This window comes from Anarrhichthys ocellatus, unplaced genomic scaffold (assembly GCF_004355925.1).
Source record: "Anarrhichthys ocellatus isolate YVR2014 unplaced genomic scaffold, GSC_Weel_1.0 scaffold2, whole genome shotgun sequence".
NCBI classification, from domain to species: Eukaryota; Metazoa; Chordata; class Actinopteri; order Perciformes; family Anarhichadidae; genus Anarrhichthys; species Anarrhichthys ocellatus.
This window is the reverse complement of record NW_022280032.1, coordinates 14,891,408-14,918,719: the sequence shown is the minus strand read 5'-3', so window position 1 is coordinate 14,918,719 and position 27,312 is coordinate 14,891,408. Positions and strand designations below refer to the sequence as shown.

The 27,312-nt window shown below is 42.5% G+C and overlaps 1 protein-coding gene across 3 annotated transcripts; it reads left to right on the top strand.

The window, feature by feature from the left end:
• slc1a2b (solute carrier family 1 member 2b) lies at positions 1 to 27,214 on the top strand. 3 transcript variants are annotated; one of them, XM_031858040.1, is made up of 11 exons: positions 1 to 223; positions 18,360 to 18,499; positions 20,162 to 20,314; positions 20,639 to 20,889; positions 21,283 to 21,430; positions 22,178 to 22,304; positions 22,500 to 22,733; positions 22,820 to 23,014; positions 23,819 to 23,953; positions 24,127 to 24,391; positions 26,140 to 27,214. In XM_031858040.1, exons 2-11 carry the CDS (start codon positions 18,370 to 18,372, stop codon positions 26,209 to 26,211), a joined length of 1,710 nt encoding a protein of 569 aa, XP_031713900.1. In that variant the 5' UTR covers positions 1 to 223; positions 18,360 to 18,369; the 3' UTR covers positions 26,212 to 27,214. The 3 variants fall into 3 exon arrangements, with proteins under 3 accessions (XP_031713900.1, XP_031713890.1, XP_031713909.1); XM_031858030.1 differs by lacking the exon at positions 1 to 223 and adding an exon at positions 14,606 to 14,914; XM_031858049.1 differs by lacking the exon at positions 1 to 223 and adding an exon at positions 14,609 to 14,914 and having other exon boundaries at positions 24,127 to 24,315.
• Positions 27,215 to 27,312: the final 98 nt, after the last annotated feature.

The following is a 27,312-nucleotide window of genomic DNA, read 5'->3' as shown; positions in this document are numbered from 1 at the left end:
CGAAGAGTGAGGTGAGGCAGAGCTCATTCAGTGGGATTGTTGAGCTGCGGAGCTCCTCGGATTTAACGAACAGAAAACCCCTCCGTTTGGTCTGAGAAGCGCTCCTGTCCTGGACCGCTGTGCGCTCTGCAGCTCGCTGTGGCTCATCCCCCTCTGAAGCGGATACGAAGACCCTGCAAGGGGACAAGACCAAAAACTTTTTTCACCGTGATTTCCAACAAAGGTAACATGCTGTTTTGTTTCTATTTTCAATAAGCGCGCGGTGGTGGAGGTGATGAGCAGATGCATGGCATGCCCTGATCCTTATTTGTAGCTGTAATTGTTGTTTATCATAACAAGTTTTCCCTCCTTGTGCAATATTCCATATGCTCATAGATTAAGCCATAGATGTGACAACCTGCAGTGAAAAGTCCCGGAGCGCTGAGCGTCTTAAACTCGCGCTGCACACGCTGCATTCATTCACTCGCACATTTCTTCTGGTCTCACAGATCACTGCCTCAAACGCGCATGCATGAAATAAAAAGTGGGAGTCATTTGCTGCAGATACATGATCTAAGTTAACCATTATTCCCCGCTGTTACATCCCAGGAAACAATCAAAATGCGTCTCTGTACGTTTGACAGCAGCCGTGGGCAACACTTTGGTATCAGTGCTGTAGATAAAACCTCCTATGACAAGCCTTTCCCCTAAATCGCTGGCTCTCCCCCTCCCAGCCTTGCTCCAGCCAAACGGGAAACGTTTTCCTGTTCTTTCAGAAGAAAAAGGAAGTTGCTTTGAACCGAATTATCCGGTCGGTTGACTTTACTGTAGAAGCATTTACTTCATAGACCACGGCAGACTTGGCTATGTTGAACACAACTGTGCCTCTGCATGTAGTGATTTTATGATAAATCAGTCAAAAAGTTATAGCCTCGGTTCAGGAAGTGTCTTTGCTGTAATGCATTTGTTAAGGTTTGCTCTCGCAGATCACTACTAAGTAGTTAAATGTAGATCCACGTTTTTTCTTCTTCTAAACTTGCTTGAAAGAATACCGTCTGCATTGTGATTTGCAGTAGTTTAGCTATATCTTTCCTCCAAAATGTTGTTGCCTATCTTTTTTTAATATTAATTTATATTTATATATTTTTATATTTATATTCATTAGGCTACATCAAGGGTTTGATTTTTGTCCAGAGGGAGGAAACGCTCCTTGAAGGAACAAAATAGAAACGCTTATCACCTTGCCATTGCCACCCACCTCTTGAGCCAATCGCTGCAGCCCAATTCCCTCTTTCATATTAAAACGCGAGCACTATATTTCGCACTCGCACGCGCGCACGTTTTTTTTTTTCAACAGCACGAGCAACGTCACCATGGAAACCAACGGTCTTTGCACCTTCAGTTGATTGTCTTCAGCATTACTCTTGGCTTGTCTCTTAAAAAACGCGGGTGTGTTTGTGGATTGTGCATGTTGACCTGAGATAATTGTTTGTATTTTTGATTTTTAATGGGTATGGTATTTTCCGCTGGTGGTTCCTGGTGAGAGGAACTGTCTGTGGCCTACCTTGGGCCACAGACCTCGGCCTTCAGTGTAATTGCTGGGAGAATCAGTAAAGGAAAGTGTCCATGCAGCTAATGCGTTTCGTCCTTTTCCCAGAGGCTGCTCTCTAAACTACTGTACTGTGGCATTTGCTGCCTTACATGAATGAGCACAACATACATTCAAGGCTAGCTCACATGCTGTAAGGCAGGGTAAGTCATTTAGTACATAAATGCATGTCCTGAATCTGTGGGGGGTGGATTCCCCCCCCCCCCCCCTTTTTTAATAAGCATGCGTTTATCATGTGAGAGGGTTACATGCTGTTAATGTATAGCCATAACAAACATCAATGTAAGTGTGCTTGAACCATTATGCAGATATTTAGCATTTGCTTACAGAGAAGAATATCATTAGTGTAAGGGAATTTATTCAGAGAGTGCTCCATTATTATAGAAAACAAATGATTTCCTGGGTGTTTATGTCTTGCCGTATGCTGTTCTAGCAAACATTCTGTTTAATATTCATTTTGTGTTTCGTGTTATCGTCTTTTGAATGGATTGCATTAATCAGAAGAATAATTACTATTCCTATTTCAGATATAATCAGTTTTAATGTTTAATGTCTCTTATTAAGGAAACACCTCTTAAATGGAGACAAATCAAATCTATGTTATTTGTTATATTTAGCCGTGTTCGACTAATGTTACTGTTATTGCTAAAGTTTGTTTCAAAAGTTAATGATTGAAAGTCCACCATGCAGTCATGAATGTGTTAACCCCTCTGAGCATAAATGCATCTGAGTAATCATCCACGTATCCAAGCACAATACAACACAGAGAGGTACTCCCACCCCAACACAAAACCCTGCAGCGTTGCTGAGTTCCCGAGTGAAATGAGTCAAAATCCTATTTCTCAGAATCTGTCATGTTAGTCATCTGTGAAGAAGCTGCTTTAATTAGGCTAGACAGCGCCCGGGGTACTCAGGGCAGAGTAGATGTTTGCCCGGACATGTGTGTTTGTGTTAAATATAGGCTATACTGTGAGGTACATATACAGGTATAGGGGGAGGCTGTGGAGATATGCGAGCCAGGGTTAAATAACATAGAAATGAAAGGAAAGTAGCAGCACAGCGATCAAAAAAATAAATATGCTAACTCTTCATTCACTGTGCTTTACTGTGGAAATAAAATTGTACCAGTCAATCCTGACAGTTTTGTGGATGGATTAAAGTAGTTGGCTGTGCTTGAGAATTGATAAGAGGCGAATCCTTTGGATGGATTTGTTTAAGACTCATCGATCACTGGGAGCAGCCGAACAGATGCCAAATGAGCCCTCCCCAGTCAGCATTAAAAATTGCATTGACTCTGCAGAGTAAGCTGAACGATGGATTGAATCCTATACGTTCACATGCAGTGGGCAGAATGTGATGATATGGTCATGTTTTCATTAGCTATATTTTTATATGTGCCGCCTGACAAATTAGAAAGCAAGCAGGCAGCAGATAGTGCTGGCCTATTTTCCTTGCTGCCTTCATATTTTGTACACTGCTCCATAATGTTCTTCAGTTCCGTTTAGCGCCTGGGAAAAACAATAAAACCCAAGAACAATGTGGAAACGCTTCGGTTTCTGCCAGATAAACTGAGATTTTACACTGCCAGAAGTGTTAAATAGAGTGGGAGAGTGGCTTTAATGTGTGGGAGTGACAAAAAGAGACGGGGAGGACAGACAGTAAAATATAGAACTTTTTCAGTGGTTGAGATAAATGGCCAAAGAATGGAGTGACCGAGCAGGGTACAATGTCGGGGGGGGGGGGGTTCTCCGCTTCAGCTCTGTTGAATGAGGACGTAAAAAGGGCCACAAGCAGCCTGAAGATGGAGCATATGTTACCTGTCTGTGGCTGGCACGTTACAACTTTCCTCTCACTGCTGCTTCGAGAGGCTGCAGAAAGAGTGAGAAAGTTAGAGAGGGAGAAAAGGGAGGGAGGGAACAAGCTGGGAGAAGTATAGGAAAGGAAGTAAAAAGGAAGTAAAAAGGACAGTAGAACTGGGAAAAGAAAGAGGGAGGAGAGGAAACAGGTGAAATAGACACCACAGTTCAGACATCCTCAGAGATGTGTATGTGTGTGGTTGTGGGTCTCCATTCACGGAGCTTCTCTTTGGTCTTGCTGGCAGTCTGTGGCATCTAGTGCTTGAGTAATCCTCCTGGGAACACACAGAAGCTGCCAAAGTACCATCCAGCTCCTCTTTTCACTCTGATGCTCGTCTATCTCTGTCTCTCTCATTTTCTCACATTCTCAATACTTCTCTTTCTCTTCCCTTAGCCGTTTCTTTCATTTAATTCCTTCCTAATTGCCTTAATATCATCCAATTCTATTTGTCTCTGCACTTGATTTTCCCCGTATTCCTTTGCCCGCTCATTGCTTTTCAGGTCTTGAATTGCGATTCATCTCCTCCTCATCACTTACTCCTGATGTGATGTGAATATTCCTAATATGTGGGATTCATGCTCTTTTTCTCTTTTAGTCTTGCCTATAGAATCAGTGTTTCGGTTCTCAGAGAGCACAACAGAGTGAGGCCTTTCCCATGGGTTGACCAAACAAAGAGCCTGGCTCCCTTCGCTTCTGTATGACTGCACAGGAACAGAAACGGAGGCATTCACTAGCGGGTCTGCTGCTGGGCGGCAAAACGATAGATCTCCGCTAACCATGGTCAAGGCATTTCTTCAGTTTCGCTATGAGACAGTAGCGATCATTAAACTGACCATATAATCTGTGTAAGGGATGAATCATAACCTCAAACAGTGGAGCCATGTGTGTTTGTCATGTGACAAGAAAGTGGTGAATAGAGATGGAGATTTAGTTTCATTTACTTTCATTACAACAACAAATGTTGTCAGGAACTTGCCTTGGTGAGCTCATAGTGCAGAATAGACATGAATATAAACAACAGAGACAAAAAAGAAAAGAAACCTTAAATTGTTAGCGGTATACAATTCAAGAGCTAATATACTTACGTAAAAAATACACAATTACACGTTAAAATACACAAAATATATTGAATAAGAAAGTAAGTCAAGAAAACAATGAACCAAAACCCAAATATATATATATATATATATATATATATAGTTTTCTCTTGTAATTTATCATGGATGTGCTTTGCAAACAATCAGATTGCTTTATATGTATTGTATTATTAGAATATCCGATTTTGAAATGAAGTTTTATTATAACAATTTGAACCTTATAGTACTGTCTATTATTATAAAAAAACATTTTGAGATGCGAAGGCTGTGTAGCCAGTACAAAATATGAGATTTTTTTTGTTTGCTTTCATCTGGTGGACACAAGTCAAAAGTCATGGTCAGAGGAGCCCACACATATCCTACTGGCATACGAAGTCCACAAGTTGAACACATTTCCACTATAACTAAGACAAGAGGGTTTGGCCAATACATCCTTAAAAACACAGTCAAGACACAAACTTCATCTCACAACTTAATCTGGTTAATAGGGCCTATTTCTTGATTTCTCTATTAAATGATTAAATCGGTAGTTTTCTATCCTTTTCTTCAAAAGGACTCCACATAATTAATATCACATTAAGACATTAATATTTACATACTGGGTGGGGGGCCCCAGAGGGTATTGAGTCAGTGTTTACTGTGCTACAGTGAAGGCCTCCTCCCACCCAACCCTTCAGCACTGCCACCGTCCTCCTCCTTCCCGGAAAAAAAGCCACCCACATCCCATTGGCACCTGCTACATCGGAATTCAGGTCAGCAGGGGGAGTCACGAAATTGCTTTGAGGGTGATTGGTAAAGGGAAGAGGGGCCTAACAGTGGGGGGGGGTCTCGTTTTTTTTTCTTGGCACCAAAGACCGTGCCATTGAGAACAATCAGCCCATTGTGCTGCAACAAAGGATTCACAATTAAGAGATTCGTTCAAAACAAACAGAGGACTTCATCTGAACAATTGTCACAAGATGCAGTCTGACAGATTCACACTGGTTATCAGATGGAGCTACCTTTGGTTTGTGCCATTGCTCTCTTCATGCCTCAACACATAATATCTATAAAAGACAAAAAAGCAGTGAAATAGTTCATCTTTACTTGAATTGTAGGAGAGATATATGATTGACAGTTTCAAATACTGGACCATGTGACCTTACAGAATCAAAAAAGCATTTAAAATATACTTAGAAATATATTCATATTCATAGTTTATATTTAACTTCTTTTGAGCTTTTAAAAATATATATTGTAGTTGCTCAAGCTGCTTTTCTCTTCATGTCCTTCCTTTCTAGAGTAAAGCTTTTATGACAGTTTCGTAATGAGGATAATGGGAGGATCAACGAATAAAGAGCAAAGGGATAAATAGAGAATAAAAGGATTTGATGATGCTTAGAGTTTCCATATGGTGACAAGATGTAGCTAGATATCATTTTCCCATTTGATGCTCCTGCTGTTAGTCGGGGTCTGATCTGACCAGGGACACAGAAAAAAAAAGTAAAACCAGTGTCATTGCCCAGTTCACCCACTACCCCTCCCCATCTCACCCACCTTCCTCTTCCTTTGCCCCTTTTTACTATTCCACAAATCCTCAATTAAGTGCGTAATAGGCCTCTGAGGAAGGTTTGTGTGCTTCTTTGTTCAGCTTTGGGGGATAGGCCGGCATTAATGTTCCTCTTGAGTATGTAAATAGCCTGAGCTGTGGGAGCGCAGAGCAGAGTTGCCACTTGTCCGCTTAATCGTGGAGAGCTCCATCACTTTCCGACATTTTACGGAGCCAAAAACGGGACATGCATGAGAACTTCAGCACCAAATACAATGCCCACACTCGGAGGAGTAAACTCAGCACCCATGTCCACCTCCCATTTCTTCCGGAGTAAACCCCTTCTGCTCTCTCTCCCCCAGGACCCTTTACCCTCACCCCTTCTACCCTCCCCTACCCCCAAAACGGCCCTCACCCCTCTTACTCCACAGAATCCCGACCAATCCTCCTTCTGTATGTGTGTTGCTCCCCACTGCTCAGCCTATCCCATCCTGCCGTGCCCAGATGATAGACCCTACAGTCTGGTTTTGTTTACCTCGCCCACTTGTCCTGCGGAACACAAAACAATCCCCTTCATTGCATGTTTGTCAGCCCCCTTTTCAGAACTAAAAGAGGAGAGAGAGGAGGGGTGTGTGTGTGTGTGTGTGTGGGGGGGGGGGGGGGGTTACAAAAACAAAAACGAAGGAAACAATTAAATTACCCCTCCTCCCAATGAACCCTGTGCTAGCTGTTTCCCAGCTCTAAATTCTGTGAACTAACTTGGAGGCCTGTAAAGTGGCCCATTATTCTAGTAGGGGTGGCGTGTTCCAAGAGCGGCTTGCCTCAATGGCTGATGAACACAGAGAGGGTTTTGTTTGAGGGTTTTGGCTCACAACATGCACTGGTTAAGTAGGAGCTCTATCTATCTATCTATCTATCTATCTATCTATCTATCTATCTACTTACCTACCTTACTACCTACCTACCTACCTTACTACCTACCTACCTACCTACATATCTATCTATTCATCTATCAGCATAATAAAAGTTATCTGCAATGGTTTCTTTACAGTGATGTAAGCCAAGTTTGTGAATGAACTTTTCATCTGAAAAGAGAAAACATCATAAATATAAAAGTCGAATGTCAAGTTCAATTCATTTAGATGTATGTAGTGTTTACAATTCAGTTGTACATGCCCTCTTACTGCACACTGCACAGCATCCTTTTGTATCCAGATGGATGCTGACATCCCTGGGAATCCTGTTTCGTCTTTTAGTAGTAGAGGATTACAGCAAACCAGGATTTTTAGGGAATTACCGTAGGCCTTACATCTCGACTGAAGGGGGTTTACCATCTTCTGAGTGGGCTGAGATGAATGTGCTCTGGGGATTTGGCTGTGACTGGGATCAACCAGTGGAACTGTGTTGAAAATGCTTTTGCCTAGAGGTTCTGATAATGATTGACTGTGACTATAGGCAGGCTTTCATAATTAGTGGAAAAAAGCCTAAAAGCCGAAGCGAGTGCTGTCGCTCTCAATGGCATTCCAGTGCTGCGTGTGACTGAAGAAATATTTACATAGTTTGACAAAGTATGCATGAATAGTGACATGGGAAGAACAACAGTGAAGTGAGGAGCAGCAGGGGTCCCCCTGTGGCTTTTTGCGCGAAACAACAGTTCAGTAACAGGCAAGTGGCTTTTATGTTCACAGCATTTAAGGGATATGAGAAAATAACTCCTGGTTCATGTGCATATGTACATGTGGTTCTGAAAGAACAGTGTCAGTGAAGTGGTCCTGAAAGGAAAGCAGGCTTGCAGTGTTAGAGGCCTGAAATCATACTTAAGCTTACATCACAGGCTGAAGTTTTGCTTTTTTAGATCCCTTCCAGTCTTTATCTTCAAAAAAATATTTTATACAACGTCAGGCATCACTGGATCTTTTGATTAAAATGATGTTTACTGCACTAAAACAGTTGACTTACACCAAGTTTCTCATACTCCACAGGTTTTGTTTGTATTCCATGTGCTTCAGTACCTAGAAAGTAGAGCAAGGCTCCAGAAAACGTGTTGTCTGTCAGACAGGCATAGCAGATGAAGGCACTCTTTCAGTTGATACAGTGTGTTGTGATAGCAGTGACATGTTGTGTGCATGTGTGAAAGACAAGGAGAAGGCAAAACGGTAGGGAAAGACGGCGAAAGAGGGAGTGTAATGAGGGAGGAAATGCAAACTGTGCAATGAAAGAGACTGTCAGCTCTGTCACACTTCGCTGCTTTCCTGATATGCTTCCCCATTGTATTCTGGTCATCCTTGATGTGATGTTTTTTGTGTTGCAATTAGAAAAAAACACAATGCATACAGGGAGCTTATAGAAATGTGCATAGGATAACATTACCATAGGCCATGTCTACAGCACACACTTTTCAAGTAGATACCATATGGCACATAATACAAAAGCACAAGAATAATTCAAACCAAGCAATTCTGTATAAAATTTGTTGTAGCATATGTGTAGGAATGCCTGTTTGTAGAGCAGCCAGTGCAGTTTATGTCTGCAAGATCTACAATATACAGTTATTATACTTTACATACTTTTGTCTAAGGTGAACTGTATACATGGTACAGAACACTTTTACCGTGATACTTAAAAAGTTATCTGCAAATATGAACCTGATAGTTCTAAAAAGTAGCTTCATGTGTGTGTGTCAGTGTGTGTGTGTGTGTGTGTGTGTGTGTGTGTGTGTGTGTGTGTGTGTGTGTGTGTGTGGTCGTGCGGCTTAGCTGGTTGATGTAATGAGCTGTGTGTATGTGTGTGCAGGAATGCCCTTTCTGCCATCACTGCGGGGTGGTGTGAGGAGAGCGGGGCATGGCCACTGCTGCAGGCTGGGCTCAGTCCCTACAGACTGCAGTGTTTAATTAGTGAGAGAACATCCATCCTCCTTAGCCCTCTCATTGGCAAATCCTGAGAGAGACTGTAACCCACTCACCCCGCCTCGAATACCATGGGACTGGACCAACTGAGATGTGTGTGTGTGTGTGTGTGTGTGTGTGTGTGTGTGTGTGTGTGTGCGCGTGCGCACAAGCTTGCATTTAAATGTTTTGTACTGACACAAATGTGAGTGAGAAAGAAGGGCTAGACATTGAGGGTTAAGTGCATGTATCGCTCACGTATATCTAAATTTGAGAGGGTGGCAGGTGAGTCTAGTGATGTATGAAACGTGATTTGTGCACTAATCCCATTTCACAGGGCCAGCTGCCCGACACAGATGTCAGCTCTTCATGTATCCACAGATAACCTGATAACACAGAAGCCGTTTATATGGGCCACTGTATATGTATACAAGCGCCATCTCATTCTCCGCTTCGATTGAATGTTTTAATCTGACCTCCGTCCGACCCTTTCTTTTCACCATCACCTATCTTTCCCATCTGTTTACCATTCCATTCTTTTGTCTCTGTCCTTACCTTTATCAGCCACACCTTTCCTTTTCCACCCTCCCCCCTTTTTCCTTCACCCTTCCCCCATACATTGTTACACATCTATCTGTATTCGGCATTCTTGCCATTTCACCCCTCTGTCTACTATATGCCTCTCTCTCTCTCTCTCTCTCTCTCTCTCTCTCTCTCTCTCTCTCTCATTCCCCTTACAGCAATGCAGCGGGTATACCATAGCGGTAGTTGTAGTAGGGGGTGGGGTGGTGATGCCTCACTGGCAGATTTAATGAGCTCCTGTGGGGATTGGACCAAAGCCATCAAAAGCTGTGTGCTGCTATACAGCCAGCTCCGTTAAACAGATGCGCCTCTGCTAATGATAGCATTGCTTCATATGCAGCCGGCATGAACGCATGAGCAGCTATAGGAGAAAAGAAACAAGTATGTCTGTAATAGGTGTGTAGCCCTTCAGTGGATAGAGGAGGTCGTGGGGAGGTACAGCGGAAAAATCTCACATGGACTATGGATGATCTTCTTTTCTCCACTGACCTTTCATCTGTGCAGCTTTAGGCAAAAGGTGGGGGCTGGGATAGAGGATACTGGGCGGGCAGTAACAAAATCTTTTTGGTTGCACCTTTAAAGGACACCACTGAAAACAGAATGACACTTAAAACTCTTAGAACCTGATGGAGGAAAGACAGAGTTACACAAAGTGAGACATGTAATATGAATGCCAGAGAGTTTGAGGGTTACAGACTTTGAATGCAACACAAAAAAGAGAGAAAATAGGAGACCTAAAGGAGGAGAGGGAGAGACATTGGGGATGAGTATTTGTTAAGGATTGAGTGCCCAACTGTAGATCCGGCCGTTATGTGGGTTGTGGCCGGATTGGATCAAACCAAAGCTCTCTGCAGATTTCATCCAGATAAATGGGAATCACCTAATTCAAGCCCTATTGCACCCACTCCCCATAATAGGATGTTGGCACATACGTAATTACAGTGGGACTGGTCACATCTGAGAGACCTATGCAGACTACAACACTAGCCTCAGGATTCCCAGAGGCTATCTCTAATGACTGCCTCATTATGGACACAAAGAGTTGTGCCAAACAAAGGGAAAACTTAGAGGATGCTGAGGGACAGGCACATACAGTATGGTTCAATCAGGAGTTGCCTGGATGCTGACGCTCCCTGAGTGTAAAATAGAATTTCAAAGAAGTGATGAAAGCATATAAACGTGAGTTGCAGCTGTAACATACATTGTAAGAAGCATTTTGCTAATTGCAGCACATGATGGACAGTAACTAAAAAGGAGGTTTGTGTTCTTCAGTAGAAATATTATAGAAAGACACACAGACACAGAAATCGGCTTAATAAGGAAGATTTACTGCCAGAGGTCAATGTACTTCATTTTTATGTCTACAGTTTGTAGAAAAGTGTTACATGCTAATCATTTGACAACACTGGTACTTGGGAGAACATGTGGTAGCTTCAGTGCTGGAATGCCGCATGCCTTTATGATCTCTCAGGATCAGCTCCTTCGGCAGGTCAGATCATCCTGAGCTGCCCTGCTACCCTATATCTGTTTGGAACCCTTTAATACCAGTCATGCCTAAACACATTCAAGGTAACCCTTCACAATCACCTAAATAATGAGGTGTTAGACAAGTCAATAGAAGACAATACATACTCAGAATAAAGTATTTAAAACAGCAACTAAAACATAAACGTGTAGAATTCAAGAGAACAGTTTATAACAATTTGTGAGAAATTAAGCTGAACACTGATATAATCTGATCTACACTAGTGTGAGGTAAATCATTACACATTTACTCACTTATTCTGCTGGAATCGGACCGTAAATGAGCACATTGTTTGGCATTAAATATTAATGTCCTTCATAATCACAGTCATTTGCTATGTATTCATTCATTAGCCATTCAGCATTCAGTCCGAAAACAGTGTTACAGCATGGAATTGACTAAAATATGCTCCATTCGATGTGCAGCTCTTTTGGGTCTGTGTCATTTTTTATAATCATTTCTTTTTATCAGACAGTATTCTCACTCCATAGTCCACTTGGAAGTGGTTCAAGACAGCTTTCAAGTAGACCACTGAGTGACTCTGCACACCTACATTTGTATGGGGTCACCAAATCAAGGCGATAAAGGGTCTGGTTCAATGAGATTGCCTGTAATAGTTCATTTAGGAACACCAAGGTTTGACCAAGTGTGTGCCTTTTGGATAAGTCGATTCAGAACCGGTTGTGTGCACGAATAGGTGCGCATTGTGGACACACATATACACATTTAAAGGATTCTTTCGCTGAGCAGAGGTAGATGTGAAACTCCCAACCAGTAATATAAGAACAATTTTTTCCATCTTTAAATGTGTGTCTCCTTGAGATGAACTGACTGAGACACTGGTAGGTCAATTTCATTTGGGCAGTTGTTTGAGAAATGTATACTGGGAAAACCTGGTGCTGATTGTGGTTTGATATTTGGAGTTGAATCTGCACAACATTTTAAGGCAGCTTCCCGATGAGAAATGTTTTTCCCATGCTTCCTCTATTCATAGGAGATATTGTGTCTTAGCAAGCAGCACTCTTCATTGTTTTGTTTTGCTACTGAAAAACAGTGGGTTACACTGCTGATGGAATAAAACAGATTTGCATGACAGTCCATACGTCTCTCTATCACTATCCATCACTGAATGCATTCATCCCAACAACCATCTAGGGATACATAATTGAGAGGCGTAGAATGACAAAGCTTCCCTTTCTTCAGAAGCTGGAATTTACCTCCCACTTCCTATGCGCAGCACAACCTGAAGTGTTTGCTGAGAGCTTCATTTTGGGGGGGCTTTTTCACAGCTCCTAGGCAGCCAGTATGTGTGAGCCCATTTCTTCCCACTGCATGGCAAGTGGATGTGAGGCCCAGGGTGGGGGACGGGGGCAGATATATCCGGAGCCTGGCCCAGCTCCAGTTGTCTTTACCTCACAGTATATTGTGACGCTCCAGTCATGAGAATGGGCATCAGGCCCCTCGAGAGACCAGTAGGAAACTTAATTTATATCTTCCTCTGACCTGAATTAGCTGAGTATAACACACAACTAGTCACTAATGCAAACGTGTTAATCATTATGTAAGCACATGTTGTGGATGGTTGAGTGGCATTGCATGGCAAAGCCACTGACAGAAGCTCATTAATTATGCGGGATGGACACCAGAGAAGCTCTTTTTGGGAATGTCCTGACGTTTCTAAATGTATTAAAATGCATAGTATAATAAAACTTCTCTGTCTATGGAATCAAATGTTCTTGGTGCAGTAAAGATATAATGTCTCTATCCGTTTGCGAATCTTTCAAGCTGAAACCCATCTTCCTATGGTGTGTGGGCAGGCTATGTGTTTGTGTGCTGGGTGTGTTTGTGCGCGGCTTCTCGTTTCCCCTTCATCCCACTTCTCTCTAAGCCGCAGAGTGTTGCTAGGACAACCCCTCGTGGTCCTTGCTGCATCCCAGCTGCCCTCAATGCCAGCACTCAGGGAACCTCCTCGCACTGGGAAGGCAGCATAAAATTGGGATAATCGCTGTCGATTATGGGACACAATGGGCTGCAGCTTCTGAAAGATTCATTCATCCTGGAAAAAAGAGACTGTGGAGGGGGGGAAAGAGAAAGGGGCGCCTTGGTCCCTCCGCTGCTCTCCCACGGTGGGCACAGGCATGACATCAGTGGCCTGAAAGAACTGGCATTCTGGACATGCCCACTGCCCTCCCACCCTCGCTATACCCTTACACCCCCTCCCATTTGAACCCCCTCCCTTCTTTTCTGGCCCCTGCCAGTTTGGATGCAGCGCTTGGCCGGGCGAGTTGGGGCCACTGCCACTGTTTGCGTGTGAAACAAAGCCCCTCAGAAGGAAGAGAGAGGAAGCAGAGAGCTTCACATGGTACCAGCCAAGAGCAGGGAGGCTGCCTCAGCCTTCCCCTCGCAGGCCCCTCTTTTGGCTGAGAGGTGCTGGTGTGACCCCAGTACCCCTTTTCTCCCCCAGTGTCCCTCTTTCCCCCTTGGAACCCCTTCTTCTCTGTACTACTCTCTCGCTTCCATCCCGAAAATACTCTCTCTTCGCTGAGAGAGCCCTTTCAATGAGTATGACATGTCAAGGGATTTAGGATGAGTGATTTCTCATGACACAACCTATGCCGACAGGGATGGGATTCCTCTGGCTTTTGTTGTGCAGTTGGTCATTTGTTTAAAGAGGAAATAGCTTTCCAACACATTTCCCTAATTAGAATTATGTGATACTGCTCAATACGATGTGAAGTCCCATGCTGCTGGGAGACTGCAGGGAAATCAGCGTGACACCATCTACACATGAATCACGTTGGTCATTTGTGCTTTGGAGTTCAGCACTTTGGAGTTTTGTTGAATAGTGGGGCTACGTAAATTTATATGTTGGAGTGTGTGTGACTTGAATGTGTGGATCTTATTCTGCCAGAATCTTTAAAGACAGATATTTTGTGGCTTTTCTTCACTTTTAAAATTTATGTTTGTAGAGATTATAACTGTATAAGTATATGTATATACCTATTTGAATCTAAGTATTTGGAAGATTGTGACATAACCATTTACATAAATCTAAAGAGTGACATAATATGTTGTAGCCAGAGCAGCAAACATTAACTCCCATCTGCTGTCTATCAGGATGACCTCAAAGCTCCCAAACGGCAGCATTATGACATTAACCCTTCCATCAGTCATTCCTTTGTCGTTTATTCCCCTCTCATCAAAAGGGCTACTTACAAAGCACTACTATACTGTCCACATTGTGCCATTAGCAGGCATCATCGTGATCATCTCTAGCAGTTTGGCCTTTCCCTCACTATCCCATGTAGCTGGATGAGTCTGGGAGCATACTCTCCAGGGTGATTACAGTGTCCAGGGAATGGAGGGTTTGTGAGGGATTTGACTCTTAAACTATTGACTCCTCCCTCCACTTCGTATTTTATATTATTTATTTCTAAGTATGTTGGATGTGTGTGCATGCTCTGTGTGCCCTTGGTGTGTAGCTGGTTGTGGGTGGTGGTGGTGGTGGAGTCAAGGGGTGGGGGCTGATGGGGGTTTGCAGACTTCAGGAAGGGGCAATTCAGGTTGCTGTGACTGGGTCTGTCGTCTGGGCTGGGTTGACTCGCTCCTCTCTGGATGCTTTGGAAGAGCGTGTGGACAGCTGAGAGCTGCTAGCTGTCAGCAGAGCTCTGGTGTTTTCAGCCACAGGCTGCGCCCGGGACATTACCGGCTGACATCTGGGAACTGTTTTGAATGGAGCAGTCGTGATCCTACTAACGATTCCTTGAGCTGATTCACTCTTAAATTCCAAAGGCTGGAGATTTGATCCTGGTCAATGTATGTAGCACTTACCTCAACTCCAACAGAAATTAAGTAAGTACTCGCAATCTCATTTGCAGTTCTTCACAATTAGATTTCACAATCTAATTTTACTTTCTCTCTTTATTGTCTTCTTATTGATTCAATGCAAGCAATTTTACTTTCTGTAAAAGTCAATGGTAAACATGACAAGCTCCTATAATTAGAGTAAGTTAATTAGTATATAAAGTATAGTATCCGCAAAAAATATATACGGGAACCTCTCTTTTTTAACTGAAACACAAAAAAACATTTTTGATTGAATATCACCTGGATTGACACCAGGTGTTGATTAAGGCCATCATTAAATCTTCATGGCTTAGCGGTCCTGTAATGCAATTAATCTGATTTAGCCCTCGGCCAAGATTAGCCGGTTTATGAGATGATCCCATTAGAGACTGAGAAGAAGAAACTGTGTGGATGTGTGTTTGCGAGCGTGTGTGAATGTCCTTTGAACTATGAAGTTCTATTAGACTTTTATGTTCTTAATTTATTTTTATATTCACAGTTTCTAAAAGCAGCATCCCAGTGTAACTCAATGGCTGCTGAAAATTCCTCAGTTTAAGATCTCAGATTTAATCTTCATGGCAGAGAGAATCCATTCTAAACTCGTGGCATATAAATCAAAGCAAAAACGATGTAAGGAGTATTCCCCATCAAGTAAAATAATTCTTTCACATAAGAAAAGCACCTACTGATGTGAAATGACAGTTCTCTGCTGTAGTCGATTGTTCTTTGCTGTACATTTTCATTTTCATCTATCATTGGGTCACACCAGCCCACTCTCTCATCTGTCCTTCGCTTGATGAGAGAGGCGCTAATGAGAAGATCATGACAGAATAATATCCGTCCTATGTGACGGCCAACGTCTGCTTTCTCACCATCTTAGTGCTAAAAATAATGAAAGGGAGAGAAACGGGGGAAAATTCAATTAACAGCACTCATCACTCTTATGGAATGGGATTACATGGTAATGCCATTTTTTCTGGGTTTTATTCCTGGGGTTTTACTAATTCATTCAGATATCATCCAAAGTATGACAAAATGATGGCTACTGTTTGCCTGCTGTTTGCATGTATTTTCTGTATTTCACACTTCACTTTGAAATTAATAAGAGGAGACAGGACTGGTCCATCTGTGTGCCTGGAAGCTGACCAGGTGGTCTTCATATAGCCAAGCTTACAAAGCTGCAATACACAAAGCTGAGGGAGGTGTGTGTGTATGTGTGTGGTGTGTGTGTCTCCGTGTGGAATTATTAGTGACAACTTGCACATCAACAATAACACCATAAGAGCCTCTGGTTGCGAGGAAGTTTTCCAAATGCCTATTGAGTTGAGCTCGATGTCTTGTCTTAAAAAAACCTCCTTAGTGGACATGGGGGCAGTTTACGAGGACAAAAAAAAATCATTTCACCATTAGTGAGTTCTATGCCACGAACCCCAGGGGTGAGGTGAAAGGTCAGAGTCGCACTATTTCTTCTTTGCTTTTCTTTGTAATTCATCACAGTACACATTTGCATGGGCTTATTGGAGATGAATAGGAACAGAGACACTTTTCTACTATCTCATCGACAAAAAGGATGTCAAACCGTGCAACACAATTCGATATATTATTCCTGCGACTTGTTGAGGGGACAATGAATATAAAGCTCTTACTGAGTTACTGAACACCTGCCTAACTGGCATGTGACACACACACACAGCTGGCTCTCTTCTTGCTAACAAACACGTTCACACCTCGCCGGGACCGCAGGAAGCTGCACTGTGCTGCCTGTAATGAGAAATCACTTTTCATTCAACTAATTACACTGCGTGACTGAGCCCCCTCTTCCTACTATTGTATTTGAGATCCTATGTGCTTCTAAATTTACTGTCACACATTCATAACTGAGACAGTGAATGTATAAGTGAGTGAATAAGTCTTAACAGGCAATATGTTTGCTCCTCCTCTGGAATTCATCAAACCTTTGTACTGTCAAGTGAGCATCTGTTTCACTTCTTCATCGCTGTCTTAAATGGATGTCTAGATACACTCACTCGGGGGTATTTGTCTCTGGTTTTCTACACTGAACCACAGTATTTAATTAAAAAACAGATGATGACAATGCATTATTTTAAGTTGTAAAGTCCCCATAATTTAACTGGGTTTGAAACTTGTACTCAGGATGCAAACATCTTTTTGTTCTGTGTAAGTGCATATAACAGTACTTTTTCAGAATGATAAAAAAAATATTCTGGAAATCATTTCAGTCAGTCAAATTGCATAATGTACTTATTGTCACGGAGTTCACGGTGAGGACCCAATAGCAAGACCACAGGAGACAGAAGTTGGTATAAACAGGTTTTATTTAGCCTGAATTAAGATGACAGGAAGGTGTGGAGCCCGTGGTCCGACACCAGAGAGTAGGCAGATCGACGGTGTGAGTCCCGTGGCTCGACACCGGAGGGCTGGCAGCTTGACGGCGTGACGTCCCGTAGCTCGACACCAGAGAGTAGGCAGATCGACGGTGTGAGTCCCGTGGCTTGACACCGGAGCGCTGATAGCTTGATGGCGTGATGTCCCGTGGCTCGACACCGGAGAGCTGGCAGCTTGACGGCGTGAGTAGTCCGTTAACACAACAGAGGGCAGAGCGGCGGTGTGTAGTCCGTTAACACCACGGAGGGCAGAGCGGCGGTGAGTAGTCCGTAAACACCACGGAGGGCACGGGGGATTCCCAGACCGACGGACACCGGAGGCAGGCGCTCGAAGCTGAAGATGCACCGGTGCTGAAGGGGTTGAAGCGGGTGAAAGACGGTATGACCTGACAACCCCAGACTGCAGGACAGAGTTTATATAGTGCCAGGGGAAGCGTTAGTGGGACCTGAGTCTGGTGTGTCAGCCTGCAGGAGGTAATCTGCTGGAGTGGCTGCAGCTGTGTGGCCATGGGAGGTGCCTGGTCTGACAGGGATCCTGACACTTATGCCTTCAAAGTCTTACAAAAGACAATTTTTAACTTGTCACAAAGCAGAACTTCTTTACAAAAATCTTTTTAATGAACTTCAGATGCTCTGTGTCTGAAGTATTGCCCCTAAAGGAATGCAATTTTGCAAGCAGCAGCTTGTAGTCAGCTTCCATCTGTTGGAGGCAATTCCAATCATGGACAGTGTTGGAGTGACAGATTGGCAACACACTTGAATGCTTAACGTTTTTTACCATGCAGTGTTGTCTTTTTAACAATATCAGAGATATATTTTCAGAGACATCATGCACACCCAAAATGATCTGATTTACTGTATTACGGTGGTGTATTTTACTGTAGAGTCCACTTAATGTCTTGTTTTTTCTCTCACACATGACCGAACATAACCACGTGATATGTATTGATTAATAATGCTGTTTAGCCAATAGTGTGTTTTTGAAGGGGTTCAGCTTGATGCATTTTGTTCATAACAGTTTAATTTGTTCTTTGTCTCTATCTCAGTGCCAACAGTATGCCTAAACAAGTTGAGGTGAGGATGCACGAGAGTCACCTGGAGCCCATTGAGGCCAGGCCTCAGTCCAAATGTGCCAAAATCTGCTCCAAGCTGTGCACGAACCTTCTGCTCACACTCACCGTCCTCGGTAAGTCACCTCGTCGTCGGCGCATCAGTGTTCTGTTAACTCAGAGCTCGGTTATGCAACTTGCTCGTAATATGAGGAGGAGATGCCATCTGTGCTTGCTCAGTGTACCAGACAGTAAGATGACTGGGTGCCCTGACCTTCCCCAGCTTCGTGCCACCTGTTGCTATCAAACGCTCTCTGCAGCACTGGACATCCAGACAACAGCCTCTGGTGGTGCATGAACATATTGTGATAATAGCATTGACTCACTGTGCCACAGGGGTATTTTAATGAAAAGGGCACAAAAGTAGTGTTGCAATTTCTGGTTATAAGCATTGAATCAGATTTGGGTTTGACCTGCCCATATTGTTTATAGTTTGCTGTGTCTGACAGCCATGTGGTCCCTCACAATCTTATACAGTATATCATTGACAAGCATAGGTCATGAACATGTTAAAACTGTATAAATGCATATATGTGTGTGCCTTATATTTCATTTAGCTGTGTGTGTGCCTGTCTATCTGTATCCTGCTTGCATGGATGTGTGTTTATGTGAGCATGTGTAATGTGAACATCTCACCCCACTTGGCAGGACTCTCGCAAAGCAAGTGAGCCAGCATGATCATTGATCATCTGTCACTTGGCACATAAGAGCCTGAATGGGAACTTGCAAATGAGCCAAAGAGAAGGCAGGAAATCAAGTGCCATCCAAAACCCTTGGGTGTGCAGAATCCACAGGATGCTGCAAGACTGGAGGATAGATTGAAGCACAGAGGACAGCTTACAATAAAAAAAAAAAGCTGCAGGGCTTTTGATTCCAGTGTGGGTTATTAAACAATGTCTCGGGCCTGTGTGATCTTTGGCAGTGGTGTGGCAGTAGAGGAAGTGCAGCCCCGAGGGGGTATGCTGGATTGTGTGGCGTGAGATGGACAGAAACAGAGGCCAACTACCGGGCCTGGTAGGCCGGGCTACAGGGGGCTTGGAGCACACAGAGGTCATCTTTACCCTCCGGGGCAGAAACACTGTGTGTTGGAAGAAGCATAGGTCAAGCGTCAACAGTGGCATTGTTAGGGAGGGGCTGATGTTTGCAATGACACTGTTTTCATGCTCTAGAGAGAGAATGCAGACCAGACGTCAGGTTAGGTAGCAAAGAACCCCCTGGATGGCAGAAATATGCCAGTGAGGAATTGGCTCAACTACTTCCTTTCCCCACTTTTGATAAATCTCTTTTACTTGCCCTGCCTAAAAGGGAAAAAAATCTTCGAAAGCATTTGGGGTTTGCTGAGATTATAGATGCTTCACCGGGGAATCTGACATGCTGCCTCCTCCCTACTGCTTCAAAAAGATCAGATCTTAATCCTCCATGAGCTTTACTCTCTCTCAGCAGGTTTTCGGTTTTATCTTCTCAATCCACTGTCCTCTTTAAGCATGTAGCAGACAGCCTGTTGTACAGCTCCTAACAACTGAATTGCGTTGTTACGTCTTCTTTATGGAGATAATCATAGCTCATTTGCCATTTCATAGATTATATCTAAGCTTTTTCCATTAAGACATAATACACCCATGAGAAATGACTTTTTTTTTTCTGACTTATAAATATCTGACTTCATTTTCGATTCTCTTCTATTTTGCCGTTATACACTCTTGCAGTTTCACTCACTCACACCCTTCCTTGCACTTCAGGTGTGATCTTGGGAGCTGTATCAGGGATGTTGCTTCGTGTCGCCTCCCCGATCCACCCGGATATTGTCATGGTGATTTCTTTTCCCGGAGACATCCTGATGAGGATGCTGAAGATGTTGATCCTGCCACTCATCATCTCCAGTTTAATCACAGGTTCAGTGTGACTGATCTCTTATGGCAAATACATATATTAATACAATAATATTGGATATTTTAGACTTAATCTTCATCTACACATTCCACTGCTGTAATACAAAAAAAAAACATGTTATGACTGTGATCCTGATTCTGAAATCATAATTGACAGTAATTGTAACACATCATGCCATCCATCATACACGTGATCAAATACTATCATGCAAGGCCATAATAGTCTTCGCATCCAGGCTTCATAGCCTGCAGTATTAAGTCAACATTTCCATTCAATCATTTAAAGTAACTACCAAGTAAACACAATCTTGCTTGTTTTGGATGCAGGTCTGGCTGGTTTGGATGCCAAATCCAGCGGTCGCCTGGGAACCAGAGCTATGGTCTACTACATGAGCACAACTGTTATTGCTGCTGTACTGGGAGTCATCCTGGTGTTAGTCATCCACCCAGGCAACCCCAAACTGAAGGAGAATCTGGGCGAAGGCGAGAAAAACGATGAAGTGTCCAGTTTGGATGCCTTCTTCGATCTGATCAGGAACCTGTTCCCAGAGAACTTGGTGCAGGCTTGTTTCCAACAGGTAATTGACGATGACACGATTTAATGCTGAAGTTTGACAGTCGGTGCAGGTGCTAGATGTTTTGACAGTCTCTGATATATGCAAGTCACTGTTGTGTCCTGGATGATTGGCATCACTTATTATGGAGTATCATTTGTTGCCCAAAATCAAGTTAGAGAGACTTATAAGTTTGTATGTCTGGAAATAGGTATACACAAAGAGTGTCCATAGACTGTCTTTATATAGCTGGGGGATTATTAACAGAGCAATCAAAATGCACCTTGGATTGTAAGGACACACCATAGAAGAAGCAGAACATGATTATTAAAAGTTGAGTGGCCTTGTGTCATATATCACATATCTGATTCCAGCATTGTTTATCAAACTTATCAATCTTTTCCTCCTTTAACTCAGATCCAAACCGTCACGAAGAAGGTAGAGGTGATTATTGCGGAGAATGTCAGTGCAACGTCTGTTGACGGCCTGGTGGCTAACATGACCAAGGAGCCTCAGTTCATCGTCCAAAAAACCCTTCAGTTCAAAAGTGGCATGAATGTTCTGGGTATGTAAAAACGCTTACAGTATGTGTACTATTACTACTAAACAAAACAAACACGAGTCAACAGCGATGAATCTGTGAGGCTGTATTTAGGCACTCTGCGCTTTGAGCTTAACACTGCTATCAGCATGTTGACATGTCAAGAATGACAATGCTAACATGCTGATGTTTAGCAGGTAGAATATTTTTGCATGTTCACCATCTTTGTTTAGCATGTTAGCTTGCTAACATTTGCAAATTAGCGCTAAACATAAGCTAATGCCGATCAGCATGTAAATAGTTTTGCAGATATTTGGCAATGTATACAACACATTGATTTATTTTGAAATGTCAATACATTGGCAATACATCCAATAGCTGTTGAGACATTTCTCTCAAAACCACATGTGTGAACGTTATGGGACAAGTCAAGGGGTCACCAAAGTCATTAGGATTCCTTCTTGGGGCACAATGAGTATCTCTACCAAATGTCATTGGAAATTCATCTAATAGTTGTTGAGAATTTTCAGTCTGGGCCAAAATGGTGAACTGACCAACCGACCGAATTTTACCCATAGGGCCATGCTGCTAGCTTTGCTAAAAATCATAGCAATATTCACAGTTTTACATTTACAGAATTTCGCAGTTGCAAATATCTGGACAAACCAAATTTGTTAGGCCGTTTATGGAAAACTTCTCATCTAATAATAATCTCCTCATCCGTCCACACTGGTATTTAAAGTTTGATACATTTATGATTTTCTGTCACAGGTATGATTGGTTTCTTTATTGCATTTGGCATCTGCATGGGCAAGATGGGCGAGAGGGCCAGACTCATGCTTGAATTCTTCAACATCCTCAATGAGATTGTGATGAAACTTGTCCTCTGTATCATGTGGTTAGTATCACTTAAGAATCTCATTGACTCATTTTGAAGTTATTTTGAGCCAGAAATAACAGTTAATGCCAAGTTATTTCTCAAGTCATTACATTTTATAAGATTATAGCTATGTGAAACAGGAAAAAATGGGGTCCTGACAAATATTTTGTTGTCTGTATTTAAAGTAATAACTAACACTTTTCTTTTTGTCAGGTACTCTCCCTTTGGTATTGCCTGTCTTATCTGTGGTAAGATCATCTCCATCAAGGACCTGGAGGTGGTGGCCAGGCAGCTGGGAATGTACATGGTGACTGTGATTGTTGGCCTCATAATCCACGGAGCAATCTTCCTTCCCAGCATCTACTTTGTTATTGTCCGGAAAAACCCCTTCACCTTCTTCATCGGAATCTTCCAGGCCTGGATCACTGCCCTGGGGACTGCCTCCAGGTTAGCATCAGAATGAATAGTTGTTTGTTGATATTTCTACAGTGGATACAAAGCATAACCTACCTTCATCTGCTTTTTCCCTCCAGTGCTGGTACACTGCCTGTCACCTTCCGTTGTCTGGAGGATAACTTAGGTATCGACAAAAGAGTCACTCGTTTTGTCCTCCCGGTCGGTGCCACCATCAACATGGATGGAACTGCTCTGTATGAGGCGGTTGCAGCCATCTTCATTGCCCAAATGAACGGCATCTACCTTGACCCTGGTCAGATTATCACTGTCAGGTCAGCAGACACTTATGATTTGTTTATCCTTGAGCCTGAAACATCATTGATGTAATTTGCACTGTATAAGTCTGTTTTAAATGTCAGCATCAATGTTGCAAAATGAGGAAATCTTCCATTATATTCATCATATACAATCCCCGAATGGAAATAAATGGACTTAAATGTGCTTTTCATAACCATAACAATAATAACTGTAATTCCCATTCTTTAAAGAGGGTTTAAATGAAGCCCTGAGGATACAGTTTACCGAACACATTTCGCTCTTAATAAATGAGGAAAAACACAGCAGCAGTGTAGGCGCCTTTAACAGTGAACAGAAAAGCCTCTGTGGCTCAAAGCAGCAACTTTAGAGAAGAAAGTTACAGTTTAGAAAATAAACCACGAGAAGGAAGTGACGGCGTGTGCCAGTACCGTGTCTCATGCTACGCAGGAAGACAAACACCAATCTGTAACATTTTTTTCCAAATGCTCTTCTGGTAATAGAGTGAGTTAAGGATGGACGACCTTCAGCTTGGCATTCATATGGCATAATAATCCATGAAACTCTTGAATTAAACGTGCCATCTCTCGCATTTAAAACTCTCATCATGTGTGATGGAGGACCTACTCTGTTGCTCTTCAGCTGCTGCTCTTATATACAAGTATACCATCGAGAATGAATGTCTTCACGTGTAGCTGTGTTCACGTTTGTTGGTTTTTGAGGAGTTGTGGCAGGGTGTGGGGTCGGTTGCGGAGATTGTGGTTAGGTGTGATGGGTTTGGAAAATGTGACTGACTGCTGCTTTGCTGTGATTTCATCCAGTATGACAGCCACCCTGGCCAGTATTGGAGCTGCCAGTATTCCAAGTGCCGGCCTGGTGACTATGCTCTTGATCCTGACCGCTGTAGGCCTGCCAACCCAAGACATCAGTCTGCTGGTGGCTGTTGACTGGCTGCTGTGAGTTTGACAAGACAAAAACATATTTTGTGGTTACATATTGATTCTTCCCTTTGCTTCTACATAAGGTTTTGTTTTTTTCAGGCATCTGGGAATCCCTGCTAGTACTGTATATTCCTTATTTGATAAAGTGTAGAAAAACATATTTTTATACTGCTTTCTCTTATCCTCAGCGATCGATTCAGGACCTCAGTGAACGTGGTGGGTGACTCCTACGGTGCAGGCATCGTGTACCACTTGTCCAAGGCTGAGCTTGACGAGCTGGACGCGCACACGGCCAAATCCGATGACATTGAAATGATGTCGAAGAACCAGTCTTATTACGACGACATGAAGAACCACCACGAAAACAATTCCAACCAGTGCGTCTTAACCTCTACCGCTGTCGCTACCTCTAGTGCCACTGCTAACAATTCTGTCGTAGTAGATGAATGCAAGGTACAATTAATGCTTCCAGACATAGAGATTTGTATTTAACCCTTTCTGTTGTCGCATGCTCACCCTGCATGTTTGTTTGACTCTGTTTTGTTCATTGCATCTCTGCACATAATAATCTTAATGCACCCACTGTTCTTTTAAGACAGAAGTGTAGCACGAGAAAAACAGACGCATGTGGACGTATGTATTTCATTTTTCTTGAATAGCAGCTTTTGTGTTAAATGAACATACAAAAATTGAAAGCGCTCAAGCCAAAAAGTTTTCAACATTACACAAACTTTAAAATGTTTCGAGTTCAGTGCATGGAAATGGAGGATACATCAGCTCCTGCTCTGTACTTAGCCTTATCAGATGGCTGTAACCTGTTGGGGATTGGCTCTAACTCAAAAGGCAGATGCAGATAGTCCCCATCATGACCCTGAGGAATTATTTAGCAGCCCTCCCATCGATCAAAAGTTCACACTGTGATAATTTTAGTTCTCATTTTCCTTTTGTTCAGCTTAATATCTAATGTGGTTCATTCCTCGTTATCTTAAAATAGGGGTATTTTAACTCTTAAACAGGCTTATTTCCAAAGGTTCACCCTTGCTTGTATAAGTGTTACAGCTAATTAGTAGTTAATATATTCCCTATATATACACTTCAACCACACTGTCAGTGAGTCATTCCCAGTTGGGTTTTTTTACATTTTGACACCAGCTATTTCTGTCCATTGTGAGAACTTCGTTGTGAAATAAAAAGCTGTGAAGCAGTTCCTGTAACGTGGAACATAATGCACTTAGAATCCCGTCTTTGAATGTGTTCCAGGCTTTTGGAATTATATATGGGAGTTCAGAGTGCTTGTTCCCTTGTACACACACACACACACACACACACATGGTGGAAAAGGTCCACTGATGAGCCTATTCATTTATTAAAGGATGAAAGGTGTTGCCTAGCAACACTGGCAACCTGTGACACAAGTGATCCGTCCATAGTAATTTATGAAAATACATTTACATATACATGTGACACAATGGCTTGCTATTTCAAGTAACCACCATGACATATATTTCTGTTTTCTGGTCTGTTTTGCATGTAAATTGTACGACTCACATTTCTAACCCTCTTTTCAAAGATGCTTGCAAAATAGCTAAAACCTAACAACGCATTAATCATGTAGTGTTTGTACCTTGTTTTCAAAGTGATCTGTCTATTTTGCATTCGTTCATCGTATTTTTTTCATTGCCTGTTGAGTTTTTGGTCATCATAAATATGTCATCCGTTCCCAGTTCCATAAGAAAGCTCCACTCTTAGGGCTACAATAAGCATGATCATCAGTGGTAGTACAGGATTTCCAGTATTCTTGCATTGTTTTTGTATATTGCAAAATAGCTATGATACCTAAGAGGCAGTGTTTTAATGCCAAAGTACCATAACTACAGCACCCAAAATTACAGAAATGAATGTCCTAAATGGTATTCTGGCTGTACAGTTATACAATATTTACAGTCACGTGTGTTGTCTCAAATGATAACCTCGACATATGACACCTAAAAACTAGGACATAGCAGCACTGATTGGTAAGTTTGCTTTTTTGATGGCATAGCAAGCAATAAGCAATGGTCAACCATGCTTTATGAGCTTCTTAAGCCTGATTGACCAACTAGATTGCTTGGCTGAAACTTAAGTGGAAGCACTGAATCAGTAATGCAGATCCAAAGTTTTATTACAAATGAACTGTGTTTCTCCCTGCTAACTGCCTACAGGTAACCTCAGCCACTAACGGCTCTGCTGCGGAGTGCACGCTTGTTGAGGAGGGACCATGGAAACATGAATAATGGCAGCACAGAGATCCCCTGCTGCTGGGCTCCACAAGCTTTCCTATTTGGTGATAAAAAAAGAGTGAATGAAAACAAAGTCACACGAACAGAACTACTAATTGTTTTTTTATGTAGTTTTCTTTTTTTATTAGTCCCTTTACAAGTTTTTGTAACTGTCTATCTGACTGATTTATAATACTAATTCATTTAATTCACGTGAAATGATAACAGAGGTATACTTTACCTGTTAGAGCACAATTATGACCGTATAGCAGATACTTGCACAACATACTTCAAGGCTTGGGGAGGAAAGGAAGAGAAAAACAAGTTAGATAAGCTACACCTAGCAATATATCCTGGTTCTACATTTATGTGAGACGCTATTAAGATGAGAGAAGAAGTTAGAGCATTAATCATGACAACCAACGTAATGTTTGGACTGAACTTTCTTGAATTTCAGCCCTGTCAGTACCATCACAAATGTGTGCATAAGGCCACTGATTTTCCTTATCAGCTCAGTCTCATCGAAAAACATCACTTTTGATTCTCAAACTGTCAGAGACTTTAAACTGCATCTGACTGCATTTGCCCAATATTTCCCGCTATCCCTGAGGTCCAGCAAACTGATGAAAGGGTAGGAGGCAGGGAGAACAGTTAAGAACAGGATAACCACACTGAGCCTCATAACCTACAAGCACAGTCACAGGAATTATACAGCACAAATCATACCATGGGCGCCCTTTTTTGTATCCCCCTTTTGTTTTCCTTTGTTTTCTGCTGTAAAGGAAAGGGACTTATTTGTCCTCATGTAACATGTTGAATGAGATATAATTCTGGTTTGTGTGCGTGCGTGTGTGTGTGTGTGTGTGTGTGTGTGTGTGTGAGAGAGAGAGAGAGAGAGAGAGAGAGAGAGAGCTAGAGTTAAGAACATGACCAAGTTAAGTATAGGGACCAAACAGGCAGAAAATCAATCAACTTACAGAGGCTTTTGAACTGCCTCCCTGACGTCACTCACAACATTTATGTCCATTAATAACTGGCTGGCAAAGCAGTTGATATTATCACAGTTCCTATTGAGGCCTCAAAGCTAAGAAAATCACTGCCCTAAATATGAAACTT